Source organism: Oryza brachyantha, chromosome 3, assembly GCF_000231095.2.
Source record: "Oryza brachyantha chromosome 3, ObraRS2, whole genome shotgun sequence".
In the NCBI taxonomy this organism is placed as follows: domain Eukaryota; kingdom Viridiplantae; phylum Streptophyta; class Magnoliopsida; order Poales; family Poaceae; genus Oryza; species Oryza brachyantha.
The window spans coordinates 26,847,346-26,866,046 of NC_023165.2; the positions used below are offsets into that span (position 1 = coordinate 26,847,346).

The 18,701-nt window shown below is 41.4% G+C and overlaps 3 protein-coding genes across 3 annotated transcripts; 1 reads left to right on the forward strand and 2 right to left on the reverse strand.

Annotated features, from left to right (window-relative positions):
- Positions 1-2,111: 2,111 nt before the first annotated feature.
- LOC102713537 (DNA-binding protein HEXBP-like) lies at positions 2,112-6,394 on the reverse strand. The gene is made up of 3 exons (XM_015834613.2): positions 5,760-6,394; positions 3,834-4,040; positions 2,112-2,731 (listed from the first exon to the last, which is right to left on the reverse strand). The coding sequence occupies exons 1-3, from the start codon at positions 6,333-6,335 to the stop codon at positions 2,360-2,362; spliced, it is 1,155 nt and encodes a 384-aa protein (XP_015690099.2). The 5' UTR covers positions 6,336-6,394; the 3' UTR covers positions 2,112-2,359.
- A 2,126-nt stretch (positions 6,395-8,520) lies between these two features.
- On the reverse strand, positions 8,521-10,213 carry LOC102702268 (protein WHAT'S THIS FACTOR 9, mitochondrial). Its single transcript, XM_040522314.1, has one exon. The coding sequence runs from the start codon at positions 10,099-10,101 to the stop codon at positions 8,884-8,886; it is 1,218 nt and encodes a 405-aa protein (XP_040378248.1). The 5' UTR covers positions 10,102-10,213; the 3' UTR covers positions 8,521-8,883.
- Positions 10,214-11,615: 1,402 nt separating this feature from the next.
- On the forward strand, positions 11,616-17,550 carry LOC102702545 (probable tRNA (guanine(26)-N(2))-dimethyltransferase 1). The gene is made up of 12 exons (XM_006650634.3): positions 11,616-11,773; positions 12,476-12,769; positions 13,243-13,330; positions 13,422-13,543; positions 14,656-14,795; positions 14,869-14,941; positions 15,316-15,404; positions 15,517-15,622; positions 15,766-15,978; positions 16,444-16,638; positions 16,782-16,859; positions 16,956-17,550. The coding sequence occupies exons 1-12, from the start codon at positions 11,660-11,662 to the stop codon at positions 17,268-17,270; spliced, it is 1,827 nt and encodes a 608-aa protein (XP_006650697.1). The 5' UTR covers positions 11,616-11,659; the 3' UTR covers positions 17,271-17,550.
- Positions 17,551-18,701: the final 1,151 nt, after the last annotated feature.

Consider the following 18,701-nt stretch of genomic DNA (forward strand, 5'->3'; position numbering starts at 1 on the left):
CGCTGGCGCATATCTCATCTTCCCTACTCTCCTCTCCTCGCAGCGAAACCCACCGGGAAATTTAACTTTGTCGCTCTTACGTACCCGTGGTAACAAATTTACCGCTCCTCTCGTAAGCATTGCATTGTGCAAGGAATTAAACTCTTCTCTAAAAAGAAGCATTGCATTGTGCAAGGGATTAAACTCTTCTCTAAAAAGTGGGGGATGGAGGGAGGGAGGGAGGCTGGCCCCCACGGGATTTGTCCTGCTGCGCTTCATGCCGACGGCGCCCCCACGGCCTCGTGTTCTTGCCAATCCTCCATCGATCGATCCAGTTCCACTTCTTCCGGGTGGTCCTCCCCTCTCCTTGGGACGACGCAGTGGCGGTGGCAGGTCGAACAGGGGAGGCCCAGGACGTCCTCGGGTGGTTGCCGATGTTTGTTTGCTGGGTGCCACGAGGGTAAATGCTTGATAGGAATTCATTCATGCATGCAGCTGAGATGGTTAGTCACACCAAGGAGGATTGTCACTGTAGGGTTGGAGGGGTAATAGTAGCTAAAAGGCCTGGTGTTTTCGGTTATGCTTCTAAGCCAAAATCTAAATCATAAAACTAAAATTTAGAGTTTATTTTAAGTTTTATTTTCATCGTAGTTTATTTCAGTATTACTTTTGTATCGCTAAAAGTATTATATAAAAGTTTTATTCATAAATTATTTTTTATTTGTAAATAAGCCAACCAGATTTTACAAACGGAGGGATTTTTGTAGGGATTGAACTGTTTACCGTAAAGTTCATGTGTTCGGAAAGAGCCATAAAGAACTCGAAGCCAACGTCTTCTAATAAAAGGTGTAATAACTGGCCGTACAGCCTATAGGGGACTAATCAAGAATCATGGCCAGCCACATTTTGTTTAGTGGCGACTTTGAAAGATTTCATTGGAGGAACTCTAAGATGCATATTGACTATGGAGTAAATCAGGCCCTCTCTAGACACTTAGTGGCGAAGCAGTGGATAAAAAGCGGTGAGTGGTAGTAACTAGGAAAGGCCGACCGAATAGACAGCAAACAAATAAGCAGAAAATCAAGCTCCCAGCAAGGTTAGTGGAGGCATCTCAGATCTACACATAGGGGACCCCAAGATCGCTGAAGGAAACCGACCTGTGATGGCAGGTAGTGTTGGGCAGTGACTATTCAAAGCTTTGCAGGGGCAAACAATAAGCACATGTCATGGTACCAACCATCCTGCAGTTCAACTGGCTGGGCACCAGCAACCAGGACCACATCCTTGTGCAAAGATGATTACTACTGCTGTCTACTACTACTACTGCTACAGCCTACAGCTAACTAATATCCAGAGAGATTCCTTGCCCTCACGACCATGTGAGCTTCTGTGGCCTTGAGTGAATGAATAGAGCATTCTCCCCACTGGGGCAGTGAATGGTCAGCCTTTGTTCCTATCCTTTAATAGACGGGTCCTATGAATGGCACAGTGGGTGAGTATTAAGTGGCTATTTGGATCCACGGATTTTTTCGTAGTCCCTCGTCACATCGGATGTTTGGACATTAATTAGGTCTATAAAATATAGACTTATAACAAAACTAGTCGCATAAATAAAGGTTATTTCATTACACAAATTTTTTAAGCTCAATTAATCCATGATTAGCAAATGTTTACTATATCATCACATTCGCTAATCATAGACTAATTAGCTTCAATAGATTCGTCTCGTGAAATAATCCAGAGTATGAGGTGGGTTTTATTAATAGTCTATATTTAATACTTCTAATTAGTGTCCAAACATTCAATGTGACAAGGACTAAAAAAAAGTTGGAGGGAAAAATCACTCCCTAAGTTTATCCAACACAACAGAACAACTGTTCCAATCTTTTTTATGGTTTGTTTCACTTAGACTTGTCAGAGGTGGGGTTGTATATTGAAGTGTAGTTCAGGGTCCAGGCCCTAAACTTTTAAGGGCACCCTATCTACCTCATCTATTAAGTATCCTCGAGGTCCCAGGGTCTAAACTTTTAAATGGGCATTCAATCTAACTCATGTAAATATCCAAATAAAGAACAAGTCTTGAAAGGGGGCATGAACATAAACATGAAATCAGTACGAACGAACGGTGCATGGAATTGAACATAATGTTGAATTTGCTTATCTACATCAACGGAAATGTCTAGAGCAGATGACAGATTCCCAGAGCAACAAGCATGAACCATGAAGGCAGAATGTCCTCAGTAAAACTCACTACTGAACATAAAAGTAGCAAAAGGCATTTGGCAAGAGCGCATACCTAAGCAACACGTGTCATAGGCATTTGTCCAAGCTTCGTACAGCATGTCCATGTCAGTTCAATTGAGTTCACAGGTACCTGCTATCAGTATCTGTGGCTGTTCCATGAGCCCAAAGTAGAAGAGGACTTGACATGGCTGGTGACGGTACCAGAACCACAATTTGCGGTGGGGCAGTCCCGGGACCAATGCCCAGCCTTACCACACTTGAAACACGCATCGGGAGAGCTTGCAGAAGTAAATGTTCTCCCGCCTTTGTCAGGATAAGGATCTGAAGATTGATTCGGGCACTCCTTTGCCCAATGGTTCTCTTGCCCACATTTGAAGCAGGCAGAGGAGCTCCTCTTGCTTGGAATTTGGCCACTCGAAGCAACATCAGTATGATGTTGTGTTGAAGATTGAGCAGCTGTCCTAAGTTGTTCATCACACCACTGGAAAAAGCCACAAGAGCTACCTCCCTGGAGATATGTCCCAATCGTACGTTGTTAAGAAAGAGACATGAAATGCGCAAGTTTCGAAAAAAATGCATACAAGAATATAACATAATGAAAAAGGTAAAACAGAACAAGTGATGATATCCTATCCTAGCATCACTTGCTATCCAGAAAGGTGCAGGTAGAAATAAGTGCTCCACTAGAACAAAAAGGATCAACTACACATAGGAACTACCCCTATATCTCTTTAAGCAACTGCAGCAGATCATTTTGGTACGAAGAACAGCATGGCATAGAACTGTAACAATAAACTAAGAGGGTGCAAGGGTAAAGATACCACACTGTTAATTCACAGAATTACAGCGAGTCTAGGACATAAGCACTAAAAATAAAAGTATAGTAAATAGGTCACAACAAATGCATCAAGCAATCAGTGAACATTCCGAAGAACAATGAAGACGGAAAACATAGAGCCAAAGAGGTATATTGGGCAAACTAAAAATGTTAAGCGAGCTGTCACCATCATCGAAAATAATCGTGCTAATTAGCCCCGGATCCAAGTTGAACCAAAGCTAAATCAGCTGGTTAGCTGCTTTCTTCTAGACCAAATTGCAATGGAGATCAAGTGTATTTCAAATGGCAGAAGGCTATCTACTAAGCACTGCAGTACACAAACACAACGGCCACAAGCTGATCAAAAAAATTCTTAGTTCACAACTGCACCGTGCAACTGTAACTATCACAGTCTACATCTTCTACTTGAGTAACATAAGATGTGGGTGGGCCATGCAAGCAAGATAAACAGTTCGAAATTCCCATGCTACAATCTAAAGAACTAAAGCAACTTCCATCTCTAGGTACTACATTTTTTGGTTATAATGTTAATGTGGCTAGCAAATGTCACATGCATTAGCAAGGATAAGACAGTTGTAGATGATCAACACAATACAAGAATTCCATACATTGCATCAGATGGAATGGAGATTCATATTCCAATGGCATATCAACATAACGTTTTTTTTTTCGCGGGGACTCAGCATAACGTTATACAGTAAAACAACTTCCCCTGCTTTTTTTGATGTGAGGAAAGAGGGAATAGGGCACTAAACAACGAGCATAAATGGACCTGATTAGCTGGGCAACGGAAAAACTGCCTCCCAACATTCTTTCCTGTCTTTGTGGTGAGAAATAAGCAAGCTCCAGCACCACAGGGACAAAGCATATTTGGCATTGATTTATCCGACTGAGAAATAGCACTGCTACAGCCATTTGCAGGCGCAGCACCTGAAGATGGGGTATCACACCATTCAAAGAAGTTGCAACCTCCATTGTCCTAATGGTAGCAAAAATAAAAGAACAAATCAGCATAACAGGACAAGGCCAAAAAAAAAAAGCAGAGGATAAAAGGTAATTAGTTATCTGGCCTAAGAAATAAAAACACCAGTTTCAATTAACCACATATACTTCCAAGAACACTACATCAGCACATTCTACCAAAGGTTACAGGAGGTGTCTGCCACATGAACACAAGAGTATAATCATCCAGAGTAGGCCTTTGAGTGTGCAAAAATTCATGCACACACATCAGAAATATTAGATAATGGTTATGTATTACAGACACACCGCACAAACTAGTTCATGGAGCAATGCATGTGGAGCTGATCAAAAGCAAAAGAAATTATAAGAATGCATGGCAAGACTTGCACCCGCTGTTCCAACTGAATATACATTCCATGGCTCCCTGCCAAGAAAGATGATCAAGTAATACATATGGCCAAGTGGTGACAGAGAAACGGAAGTTCATTGCTACAAAACTTTGTTTCAGAATGATCTGGTGGCTTTAAGTACACGATAGCACATTTCTATTTACTGTTTTCCGATATGTTAGCAAGTCATAACCTCTTGCCTATAGAACACCGTATTTGTGTAAACAATATTACGAAAACAGCACGAAAATGAACCTCCATGCTTGTTCTCATGGCCTATCTATCAGTTAATCAGAGAAACAGTTTAGATTGAAAAGAAACAAACCTGCCAAAAATAAAATTTCAAAATTACAGAAATGTCAGATCAAAGAATAAGAGTCTATGTCTAATACAATCTAGTTATTACTGAAATTCAAAACAGATGCAACATAAAAGTAGATAGCTATAATCTGGCTGTATACGACTCACATATATAGTACCCAGCCACACAAATAGCGTCAGGAACCTTTTAACAAAAAAGTCAAAAGAAACACCATGTTCACTCTTAAGGGCTATATTTTAAACGTTAATTGTAGGAAATAGATATATGCTCCTAATCTTGGTGGATCTGTATTAATGGTGTAGATATCCCAAACATATCATATTATATCACTGCTACAACTATTAACTGTATAGAAATACAATTGCATTTTCGGTATAAAAAACAAGTATAGAATACTTGCAAATAGACTATGAACAAGCCCCACTCAATCGCACAGGAAATTTGGCTGGTTCTGGTACAATTGGCTGACCATTCTTTTTTCCATTTTCATGAGAAGGTTGACCATTCTATCTGGTTAGATTCCACAACGCAACAATATAATGCTGAACCGGTGTTAAGATAACAAAATGGGGAATTATATGAAGACAGACAGAAATGATGATGATGAATCCATATAAAATATATATATCTCTATTTTGATTAGAAATCTAAGGTGTGCTGAGATATTTGACAGCATGGTTTTCAATCATATACAGATGCGGCACGATAATAAACAACACTAAAGTGGGGGAACACTGACCAAATAAGCCAGGCATATTGGTGAGAACAACCCACCAAACCTCACTAACACGGCATTCCCAGTTTATCACTTTGACAATTTGACAAATCATTACGGAGAAGGAAAGCCAAACCCCATAGTGGTCTAAAATCCCCTCTAATTGAAAGTCTGCATAGGTTTCTATAGAATATTAAGTGGGATCTAATGTTGTTACACTCCACCATTATCAGATCACATCACATGTAATCGGAAACAGCACTCTCCAAATTATACATTATACAGAGAGATGGGATTCGTAGCACTCACCCGCATGGGACACCTGTAGAATTTGCGGCCCGGGTTCCTCGGTGTGTTGGACGTGAGCACTAGGCAACTGCCGGCGCCGCAGGGGCACGCCTTCTCCTCCACCGCCCCATTGGCGTCCACATAACCACCACCACCGCCCCCACCCCCTCCGCCGCTTCCACCAAAGGCCCCTCCTCCGCCGCCACTAGCCGGCATGGATTGCGGGCACTCTCTTGCCCAGTGGCTGGAGTCCCCGCACTTGAAGCACGCGCCGCCCCTCGCGACCTGCGGGCCGCCGCCGCTGCCGCCGCCTGGAGCGGCTAGGGTTTGGGACCCACCGGGGGGCCGCTTGTGGCTCAGCGTTTCCTGCTGCTGCTTCCAGGCGGAGCTGTGGCTCCCCTTGAGCGCCGACAGGTAGAGCCCCTCGGGGACGGCGGCGGGGGGAGGAGGAGCGGCCGGCGTCGGTGGGGACGAGGCCGAGGCCGGCGGGGAGGTGGAGAGGCGGCGGCGCTTCGAGGAGGCCAGCGCCGCCGCCGCCTCCGTAGCCGCGACGGCCAGGAGGAAGGCCTCGTCATCCTCCTCGTCGGGGAAGGCCATGGTCGTCGTCGGAGCTAGCTCGCCCGCCGCGCGTCGCCAGAGGCGATGCGGTTTTCGAGATTATTTTCCGGGTGGGGATTTTTGCCCGGGAAGGCGAAGCGAAATATAATGAAATCAGCTCCGTTTCCCGCCTTGCGAAATGGGGAATGCGGAATATTTATCTCTTCTTTTTATTTTTTTTCGGTGTGATGGGCTGAAAGCCTGAAGCCCAATGGGCCGCACAGCCCGGCCCTTTTATGCCGCTGTCAGCTTGTCGGCCCGCTATTCGATGTAAGTGGGCCGGCTTAATTCAGAGCTCTACCGGAATTGTGCTTGGTACTCCATCCGGCTATCGATAATTTCTTAAATTAACACAAGACAAATGCTAATACAGATTCTTCTCGAAAAAGATATTATAAATCATTATATTTTGTAACTTTTTTAACACAAAATTTTTTGATGCTTCGTTTTGCTGCTTAACTGCAACCTACAAAGTACCTGCAAACGAGTGTGAATATTGGTACTCGTTTTATTTATTCCAGGCGAAGGAAATTCGTGCTTTTGGTGTGTCTAGTGTGTTCATGTGAAATGTCCCATGATGGATTTTGGATATACAAATGTGGCAATTTGGTTCAATACAATCAAATATATCCAATAATGTGATTCTCAAGTTGACCCTGCAAATGTGGTGAAAAAGTCAAACAACATATTTGTAAATAAAAATAAATTATATACATGTTCGTTCTTCGTGATCTAAAAATCATGACTGAAAAGTAAATCACGACGAAAAAGCGTTAAAATTAACTCCAAATTTACGGTTGTAAATTTAATTAGCGATCAAAAGTGTGTAAGATGATACAAGCATACAACGTTGGAAGCTGCTACATCATACAATTCCGGGAGGATCAATCTGCCGTGGCAAAAATGTTATGTAATCACTATTATTATACGTGTCGAATATACTAATTCGAGTAGGCTTACTGTTGGACCTAGTGTTGTACTACTATTAGTTAGCAAGACGTTGAGTTATATTCATACTGCGTAACGTGATAACCACTTAAATAGCGTGGGAGCGTCACAATGTAATTTTTTTTATAACAATTACAACTTGAGTGCATATGTACTCATGTATCTTGTATGTCACCCCAAATAATTATAAAAAAAGTAACATTTGGTCATAAAAAAATGAAAAAGAAATTAGTGGCATAGATTAAAAGAATATTGGCGGGGCAAGTTGGTGAAATGTTAATACTCGAAATTTCACGGTGGAAGTGTCTAGATGATTTCGAATATAAACACACACAAAATTTACATTTTCACATACACCTGTGTCCTATGAACGAAGAAGCGAGGCACCCACGCTACTTTGAAAATGTAGATGAATTGCTATGTGAAGATAACTAAATATAAAGCTCGCCGCAATTATCCTCCAAGAAAGATAACAGCTTAAGCGTAACGAATATCTGCAAAAGCAAACATCAGAAACTGTGAAGGAGGTGGTATCAGAATTTCCTCAAATTAAGTTGCAGAAACATTGCCAACAAGGAATACTTGGGTCGTAGATGCATCTTCTATTGTTCACACATCTGAATGTGGTCTTAAACTAATTCAACAATCACAATAAACAGAATAGCTCAAAGAACAATGCCCTGAGCCCCTCACCATGGCATTTGCCAATCACAAATTTATTATTTTCTTTTCTTTTTGCAATTGATCAACTGTCATATTTGTGCCAACTGCCAAGATAGAGAACACCAAAACAAACTATTGTCTAAATTAAGGTGTAACCTAGACAGCTGATGTTCATATAGGACAAAGTACTTCACAGAGAAATCCCTATTAAATTATCTAGCGGCGCATGCTAAACAAAGATTTAATTAAAAGGTTGTCTCACTATGGCAACTACTGATTGCACGCATAATGTTACACTCCAAGTTGCCAGCAATGGAAATTCTGTTATCTGTCTTGTGACTACCAGATTAACTAAGAAAGGCCAGAAAGCATTTGCCAGCCAAGAAGTAGATTTCAGCCAAAGGAAAATTTGTGCATCCGGTTATCTACATCCCACAAAGGACATCTGAATTATGACAGCTATAAAAGCTTATTAGTTAATATCAGACACACGAATGCAAGAGCCATCAACTTGAGAAAATCGAAGAGCACAGCGCCCAAGCAACTTCTCCAAATCAAAGATAAGTTGCAGCTGACTTAAAAACAAATTCAATAATGTATGCCTGTTTAAGAAGGTGATTGAGATTTGCCACGATTTGATCAAAAGATTGTGAAAAGGTGGTCACTACATGTGAAAAATGGACTTAGATGATAATATGATTTTACAGTGCAATAGTGCACCATACAGACCAAAACAACCTACAGAGGAATAACATGATAATGCAGTTTAAATTGGTCCATCACCAACCTCTTTGTACACCCTCCTGCCTTTCTATGCATACAGCAAGAAGCCAAATATGCTTCTTCCAAGAATACAACCTCCTGACTATTGTGACAAAAACCATTCTGCATATGCCCTCATTCTTTTCTGATCAGCACAAAACTGTAATATAACGTCCTATGGCACGATCACAGCAGAACTTGAACCCTCCTTAGAATCCTCACTCTGCTCATGATCTTCATGCTTTGATTGGAAAGGCTTCCCGCTTCGCCGGCACTTCATGATCTCCCGTGACTCCTCCATCAACCCGGCATACTTTCTCCGCACCTCCAGCATGGGATGTTCTTCAATTGTGGTGTCTCCCCCGGCCATGTATGCCTCTTTGAGGACAACAAAGCATGTCTTCTCCTTCAACAGCAAGTAGAACACATGAGGGTGCCGCTCAAACACACGGTGGAACTTCTGTGGCAGCCCCAGGTGCTCCCTGAGGCAACGTAGCCGCCTCCTCTCCGCAGAGCATGTCACAAACATGCTAAGCAGCTCATGGAGCACGCCTACAACCCGCTTCTCCGAAACATCGGAGCTGCGATCAATGTGGCTGAAATCTTGATAGGGAGAGACATAGGGCAGCATCTGAAACCTCTCCAGCCACTCTTCAATCTTCCACTTCAGCCGGAGGCCCTTTGAGGGGAATAGTGGGATGGGCACCAAATCCGTTGATCCAAACCTCCTCATTGCATCCATTTCGAGCACTGATTTGGGCAATTCTTGGTCTCCTCCATTGTCAATGAGCACTAGCTCCCTCCTATCATCCTCCTCGTCGCGGCTAACGCTGTCTCCAAGTGAGAGAATCCGGAATCCGTCTTGCCCAATATCATAGTCTCCACATCTGAAGTAGTCCTCCGGGAGGCCGAGGTGCCAGAGCATGCCCTTCGCCACGGCAAGCGGAAGGCGGCGGCGCGGGGACATGAGGAGGAGGCGCCGGAGGCGGGAGGTGATGCCCGCGCGGTGGGCGGCGAAGATCTCCCGCTCCTCCCGCAGGAGGCGGGCAGCGGAGCCCGAGAGACGGAACCAGGGGTGGTTGTGCTCCGGGCCGACGGACTCCACGAAGGCGGCGGGGAACCGCCGCAGGAAGGAGGCGACGCGGCGGTCGGGGGCCTCGAGCAAGCGGCCGAGCTTGGAGACCGAGGAGACGGGGGCCGGCGACGGGGAGAGGAGGCGGGCGAGCGACACGAGCGGGCGGAGGTCCCGCGCGTGGGACAGCTCCGGGACGGCGTCGAAGGACTCGTCCTTCTTCCACCGCATCCTCACGTCCACGTACGCCATGGACCGGACGAGCACGGCGAGGGGCGGGATGCGCCGCGCCTTCCACCGCCGCACCGCGAGTTGCCTCATATCGCCGCGCCTCCCGTCGGGCGACCGGGGATCTCGCCGGAGTCACCGGCGGCGAGGCGGAGGCGAAGCGGCACTAGGGAGGGGACTAGGGCCGTGCTCTTTTAGAGGCCGGTAATTTAACTTAGGTGTTTGTTCGGTGGGATATGTTGGATGGGAGATGATCAAAAAGATAATATTTTATAAAGATGTTGGATGGGTGTGTCCGGTCAAATTCATCGGATTAGCTCATACGCCTTCGTGAATCATGATCATTAGTGATTGTTTAGTGATAATTAGCTTGTTTTGACATTAATTAGTAATTACCAAGTTTAATTTAGTGTTAATTAATGATGATAGATATTTTTAATTGATAATTTATATTAATTACGATAAAAATCTATAATGATTAATTTATATTATTATTTATTAGTAATTCAATATGCCCATTATATCCATCCAACCAAATAAAAAATTGGATCATCCTATCCATCTAACCAAACATAAAATTAAATCATCATATCCCTAAAAATATGGATGGTCATATCCTATCCCACCTTGACCACCAACCAAGAGCACCTTTACCTGACGCACAAAACATAAGAATTTAACTTATCGGCGCACAAAACGTAAGAATTAATTAGTGCACGATTAATTAATTATTAATATAAAAAATATAAAATAGATTTAATTTTTTAAACAAATCATTTAAAAAATACATTAGTACACTATTTAGCAGTTTAGAAGTTTAGAAAGTGTTTGTGCTAAAAACGAGACGGATGGTTAACTTAGGAGCCGTGTTCGGCTCTCCGCTTCGTAACCTCTCACAATAGTTTGTTGTTTGTCTAAATAATGTATATTTTAAAAATTTATCATAGTAAAATTATTTTAAAAATCATATTAATCTATTTTATAACATATTTTATAATTAATAATTAATTAAGTATATATTAATTTATTATTACGTCCACGTTCGATAACTCTCGTATCTCCCGTGCCAAATACTGTCTAGACCATGTTCTTTCTCTCTTGCTAGTTCAGATTCTCATTTCTTTACGCACGTGTTTCTCAAGCTATAAATGGTGCGTTTAAAAAAATAGATAAAAAGTTGTTTAAAAAGTCATATTAATCTATTTTTTAATTTTTATAACTAATGTGGCACAGTGATTTTGACATAGTTACCTGTTGGGCCTAGTGGGCCACATTCTCATGGGCCGCAGTCAATTCTGACGGTTACGGAAAGAGCCCACGACGCTCACGGCCCATCGTAACTGGCACCATATACTTCTACCCTACTAGATCCTAAGCCGGGTGCCCTCGCCTCCACTTCCTCGCGAGCTCGCCCGCCGCCTTCGCCGATCTTCCGCCGCGTGGGGCGGCGTTCCGTTGCGGCCGGAGATCTCTCTTGCCGGCGAGCGCCCGTACGCACGCCCCTCCCCCTCTCTCTCTGTCATCTCTCACTTTCTCTCTCTCTCTCTCGTCTAAACCCAAGCGAGCCTTTGCGTTGCGGTTTACGTTGCGGTTAGGGCCACCGAATCGGGAGGTGGGTCGCGTTGGATTCGGGGGGGGGGGGGGGGGGGAGATGGAGGACGTGGAGGACAAGCTTAAGGACTACGAGATCGTCAAGGAAGGCGAGGCGGAGATCATCATCCACAAGAAGATAGCAACGAATGAGGTGTTCTACAATCCCGTGCAGGTAATGTCGTGGGACAGTACATGTTTTCTTATGCGATTAATTTTTTGTTATTTTGCGCTGTTTAGTGGATTTGTCCGTTGCTCTGCCTTAGATTTTGGAGGACGCGCATCGTTATAGAGTTTCGAATCAATCGATTGGTCTGCTCCGCTGTGGAGCTTATCAGTGTTCACCAATCGTTCGTTGTTGTGTAGAATTCCAAGTTTTGCATTTTGGGGCCTTGGTTATTCAGTTTATATGCGACACGTGATTGGTTCTGTAGAGTTCAAGAGAGTGGTTTCTGGCGTAGCTACTAGCTGCTTTGTTTTTCTCACTACTACTTGTTTGCATTTTGTTGCTAATATATGTTAGCGCCTCATGACACGTTGGAAGCAGTTTAAGGTTGCGGACTTGTTTGGAATATATAGTTCAAGCTTCAAAACAGCCATTCGGGCTCGTTTATGCTGCATTCTCAACCATTAATTTGTCTAACCATAACCTTTTCAAGTCACTAACACCCTGAACTTCTGCTATGGAGGAATCGAGTAAAGGCTGGGTATGGGATGTTATATTGTTGGCAAATCAATAAGTGTATATCCTTGGTTAATATTTGCTATAACTATTGCTATTTAAATTTATGGAAAAATTATGTTTGCTCTAGAATTATGGGTAATCTTTAAACAACTACTGCCTACTTTGTGTAATTAAATTTTATTGCTTGATTAGATCCACAATAGAGATATGTCAGTTGCTGTTTTAAGGACTTTCGTTACCAAGCGCAAGGAAGAACATAAGGCAATGATGGACAAGAGGGGCAGGGCACATGATAAAGTGGGCCAGGGCAAATCATCTGGCCCAAATGGAGAGAATGGTTCGACAGGACAACATGATGAAACAAATGTTGTTGCTGAAAAGGAAATTAAAAAAGTTGCAGATCAAGTAGAAGATTTGTCAAACAAAGCAACCAAGACACCTTTGCGGAAAGTAGCCAAAGAGCTTAAGGCTCCAATTGTTCTTGAGGTGAGACATCTAGGTATGAATAATATAAAGTAAAATGCAGGTTTTATGGTGGCAGTTCCCAAAAACACACGGATATTGTGAGTTGTGGCACATAATTCCAGGTTTATGGTCCAAGGATTTCAGAAAGCACCACCCTTTATTGAAATCTCAGTTAATTTTAGCATAACTAACTATGCTGTGCAAATTAGTAAATAGTTATATCAATAATCTTAATTAAGAATTCAAAAATTAAAAATACATAAAACTCTATGACGTGAAAGAGATGTTTAATTAAATATGTATCCAGAATGTTATATTGTTTGGATTTTAAATAAGACTTGGATTTTCTGAAACCTTGCCATAAGTGGGATTTTATGCAATTTCAACATTAAAATATATATCATTACCGTGTGGACCCCAAGGATCATATAGTTCCATACTAAAGTTTCCCGACCAGATATGCAGTTTTTACTGGGTAACGAAACTAAATGCAGGCATTGGCTGCTTCTGGGTTGAGATCTATCCGTTATGCTCGTGAAGTAGATGGGTTAGAAAAGGTGGTTGCTCTGGACATTGATAAAGGTAATGCCTAAATTCCTGAACTCGTTTCCTCTCTAAATAATGATGCTGCCCTGCTTGCATTCATTGTACTGCGTGGCTTCTTCCTTTTCAGCTTGTATTGAAGCTTGCAAGCGGAATATAAAGTTTAATGGTGCTTCTGCTATGAGTAAGATCGAACCTCATTTGACCGATGCTCGAGTTTACATGCTTACACATCCAAAAGAATTTGATGTGGTAATCCTTTTTCTTCTGGTAGTTAGGAAGGTTTTGATATAGCATTATTCTTGGTAGCAACATTTTGCTACATTAACTAAATAACCATGCTTTGCTACGGAGAAATATGAGTCATATGCATGCTATTATTGTTTGGAACTTGTTTTTAAAAGATGAAAATAGAGCCAACATATAGGACATTTTTGAAATATTTTATACATAAATGAGTAGTTGTTAAGGCAATATATAATATAGTTGGTGGATGGCAGATTTACTGCCACCATATTATCTTCTTTTAGAATAAGTAGCTGAATGCATGTGCTTTGCTATGGATAAAAACATATTATGTTGTTCCTAGAATGAATAGAAAAGTATTTTTCATGAAATATGTGACCATCTATCCATCTCAATTTGATTTTATGTAGATATTCATCTAGATTTGATTGATTTTTAATGTTACGAAGTTAAGGGGGTAAATTGTAAAAATGCAATGGGAGTAGGTGGTGGCAGCCACCACCACTAGAGGCTTTTATAGTAGTAAATATAGATATAGATAGATTGGAAAATGCTGTTGAGGCTGCTAATTATGTATGTATAGTTTTTTATGTTGAAATAGCTAAATACTTGTGCTTTGCCACCGAAATATGAATTATACGCATGATAGTATTGTCTGGAACAACTTGTTTTTTAAGATGAAAATAGAACCAATATAGGACTATTTTGTAATATGTTATACATAAATGGCATAATAGTTGGTAAGACAAAATATATAATAGAGTTGGTGGATGGCAGATTCACTGTCACCACCGTTACCTTCTTTTACGATAGTACAGATATAGCTAAAAATGGGAGATTTTCATGCTTTGCCCTTTTCCGGTTTGTTTTGATTGTATCCAACAGTCGATTGTATCAGCTTGAGTTTGTGTTGCAAACCTTTTTGTTGAACTTTGCTTTAGGACTGGTAAAGCTAATAAACACCTGTGAACAGGGAATTACTCATCAGTGACAACTCATCATATTAAGTTAAAAGTTTGGATTTTAACCATTAGAAAGTGAATAATACAGAAGAATCTTAATACAGCTTTACTTCATCTGTATCTTTCTTTTTCAACTTACGCCTGCTTTGTTTTCAGGTTGATATTGACCCCTATGGAGCGCCTTCTATTTTTCTTGATTCGGCTGTACAGGCTGTTGTTGATGGTGGGCTATTAATGTGCACCGCCACTGATATGGCGGTTCTGTGTGGGTCAAATGCTGAAGTTTGCCACTCCAAGTATGAGTATTACCACCAGTTTATAGCAAAATCTAAATCTAGTTTTTTTTTAACCATCAAGTCGGTCTTGTAGGTATGGTTGCTTTCCAACCAAAGGCAAGTATAACCATGAAATGGCTCTGCGAATTCTTCTTGCTAATATTGAGGTGTGTATATCACCACGTCAACTTATTAGTTTGGGTCAATATATAACTAGATTTGTTTTTTTAAACTGCATAAGATAAAGCATTTTCCAATCAAACTACCAAAGGATGTGTAAATTTTCTACCTACCTTTTCGATCTTTGTAACTCTATTGTTTTGCACTGTTTTCTCTATATTTCAAGTGGGAGTCCCCCCACCCCTTGAAAATTTCAAAAAAAAAAATGATGTGCAATTTCGAAGACTTATTGAAGAATCATTTCTTTAGTTTGAATTATGACATACAAGGGTTTGCTAAATGACCTGTAAACTCTGTAGTTCCATTGTTTCATCCTTCAGGTATCTTGATTCTCGTTATCTTTTCCATTTCTGAACACCAGAGCCATGCAAATCGATACAAGCGATATATTGTGCCTGTTCTCTCTGTATCCATGGATTTCTACATCCGTGTTTTTGTCCGAGTTTTCACGTGAGTTCCTTTTCCCTCTCATATTTTCCTTTATGTAACAAGGTTGGATTCTTTTGTTTAGTATTTGGTTGAAATATTGTTTCTAAATTTGTTAAAATGAATTCACGTGCAGCTCGGCAAATGAAGTAAAGAAGACTCCCCTGAAACTTTCTTATGTATATCAATGTGTTAGTTGTGACTCATTCCATCTTCAGTGTGTTGGTAGAACTGTAACTAAGGTATTCTTTGCAATTCTATTCACCCCCACCCACCCACCAACACCAACACACCCACCCACACACACGGGTATTGCACTACCTCTATTCAATCTGCACTAAGTATGAAGTTTCCCTTACCTTTCTACATCCTGTCTGAACTGAAGGATAATACTGTGAAGTGTGCGCCTGGCATTGGGCCTGTTGTTCCTCAAGGGTGCAGTGCCTGTGGGAAGAAACTTACCATGGGAGGACCAATATGGTCTGGTCCTATGCATGACCAAGAATGGGTAGTTTCTACTTTGGCAGAAGCTAAGTCAAGGAAGGATAGATATCCTGCATATAATAAGATAGCTTCAGTTCTGACTACCATATCAGAGGTATTTCTATGACTGTTCTCTGTGTTTTATCAAGAAGTTGTTGTTGCATTTGTGATGATTTGCTATGAAGTGAAACTGGTTGGCAATTTTTAACATTACTTTACATTAAATAATTTTTCTTATTAGAATATTGACCACAGCATATGACTTTTACCAATCCATTTCATCAAATACGACTTAGATATGTGGACCTGTTAATCATGGCATGCAGGTGAAGAAAATGGCAGATAGAGAATAAATATTACTTTGCATTAAATAATGATAGGTATGTAAAGCACTTGACTAGGAATTTTATTGCTGAAACATGCAGTAATTTAGTTACTCCGGGTACAAGTAATAAATTAGTTGGTTATCTAGTTGAACCTTTGTTTGTCATTGTCCACTCATTTGCTCTTGAGAAATTAGTTCTAATTAAGAACTCGCTTATTCTCTTTAAACTTCATGTTTGCTATTATTGTGATGCAGGAGTTACATGACATCCCGCTGTACTTCAGTCTCCACAACATATGTGCTAATGTTAAGTGCACATCTCCGTCAGCCGTATTGTTCCGGTCTGCAGTTATAAATGCAGGCTATCGGATTTCTGGCACCCATGCGAATCCACTTGGACTAAAAACTGATGCCCCTTGGGATGTTATTTGGGACATCATGCGCTGCTGGGTACATTTCATTTATTCCTTTCTGTAACTTCCCTCAACATATTGGTGTTTACTAGTATTATTGTTGGTAATTTACTAGAAAACACTGTTTAATATTTTTAGTGTTCTTACTACTATATGTCACATACTCACATTCCCGTACAGGTGAAGAATCATCCTGTAAAGGAACAACCACATGACTCTCAAGCGGCAGCAATCCTTTCAAAATCACCCAAGCTTGAAGTATGCCATCAATTGAACATGCCGCAGTTCTTTTATGCCTTTTAGTTATTACAGCACAGGAACTAAATTTCATTTCTAACTTGTGTGCTTCCACAGGCAAATTTCTCTAGAGTAGCTTCTGCCATCAGCAGGGCTCAAGCAAAGAAGATCAAGCGGTTCCTTCCGAACCCAGAACGGCATTGGGGTCCAAAGATCAGGGCTGGCCGGAAGATTACAAGTAAACACGCTTCTCTGTTAGGTCCGGACGTCGTCAACCGTGCTATCAATGGGGCTGCCAGCACCAAAGATGAAAATGTGGCCGCGCCAAATAATCCAACCCCAGAAACTGGAGGAACTGCAACGAATGGAGAGGATGAACCGTCGACAAAGCGCCAAAAGAACTGCGATGACAGACTGTCAACCGAGCCTTAATCGTCACTTAACCTGAGTGTACTTTTCTCTATCACCACTCATTTCTGATATTTCACTTCTCTTGTGAGTGCGGCTGATGGGCTTTATCTATCAGCTGTTGGTCAAAACTGTTTCTTGCAATGAATTTTGATAGGGAAAAAATAGCTTGAAATTTACTTTCGGTGTGTCATTCTATATGCCAAGTAGCGCATCTGCCAAACTGATGCTATAGCCTATAGATTAATTTTGTCTCCAGTTGAACGGGTTTCATCTTATATATTATTATATTTTTGGTGTGTCATTAGAATTTTAATTTTTGCAGAACTTAGGGAAAAATTTCCAGCATTTTATTCTTGCCACACTGTTATTTCTTTAACACAAAAGCGGGAAACAAAAGAAAGCTACTGAAAGAAACCACTATTTTGGCCCGTAATCTATTTACTGGGTAATTCAATATGGCTACTATAAAGAACAATCGAGTGGTCATACACCTAAGAAACCACTTATTCCTATTTGATACGCCTACATTTCTCTTTGCATGGGACTTGAGAAAAAAGTCACTACACTTGTATATGCACTCTTGCTATGTCCAATTGAGCCAACATGTCACAAGGTCATTTACATGCTTATATAGTATACCCCTCTTGATAATACGATACGTATCTTGCAACTCATCATTACTTCAAACACCGAAACCAGTAAAAGGCTAAAAAAAAATATTATTAGATTCATTATACATTTGTCTTCAGAAGTCCATTACTTTAGGATATATAAATCCCAACACTGAAAAGGAATTGATTACTATTACATCAGACAACCAAAACAAAGTAAGTGAATGGATAAAATGTAATCACTTCCGGCTAACACCACCAATTACTCGGACAAAACATACCATAGGCAACGCCTTTAGAGCAGCATAAGGATTAAGCGTCAAAGTTTCACGCCATCGATTGGTCAGCATGTGGCTATAATAAGTTTCATTGCTCTAAGAGCATTTCCAAGAGTTTACTATATCTACTCTTTTTTTTTTGGGTAAATTAAAAAAAAATCCTCCAATAGTTTGCTATATGACTTTTCTAAATTAGCAATTTGTCATATCTTCTCGTTTGCGTATATATTTGGGAGTCAAGTTTGGTTTGCCATCAAAGAAAAGTACGGGACACTTCACTTCTCTCTTGTGCGCGCAAGGAACTCGCACACGCCGACTCCGCCTCTGACGTGCGTCGCCGCCTCCGAGAGCCGTCGTCGTGGATCGTCGTGCCCAGCCGTCGCTCCACGGCGAGCGTGGTGGTGGTGTGAGCCAGGAGGCACGCCAACGTGGGGCAGGACGCGACAACATGCTTCGCAGGGCAGGACGCACGACGCGGAGAGGTGGCGGCGCGGGCGCGTCCAGATTGAAAATAATAAATTGTGGGCCCAATTTTAATTTTGTCAACTGAAATATAACAAACT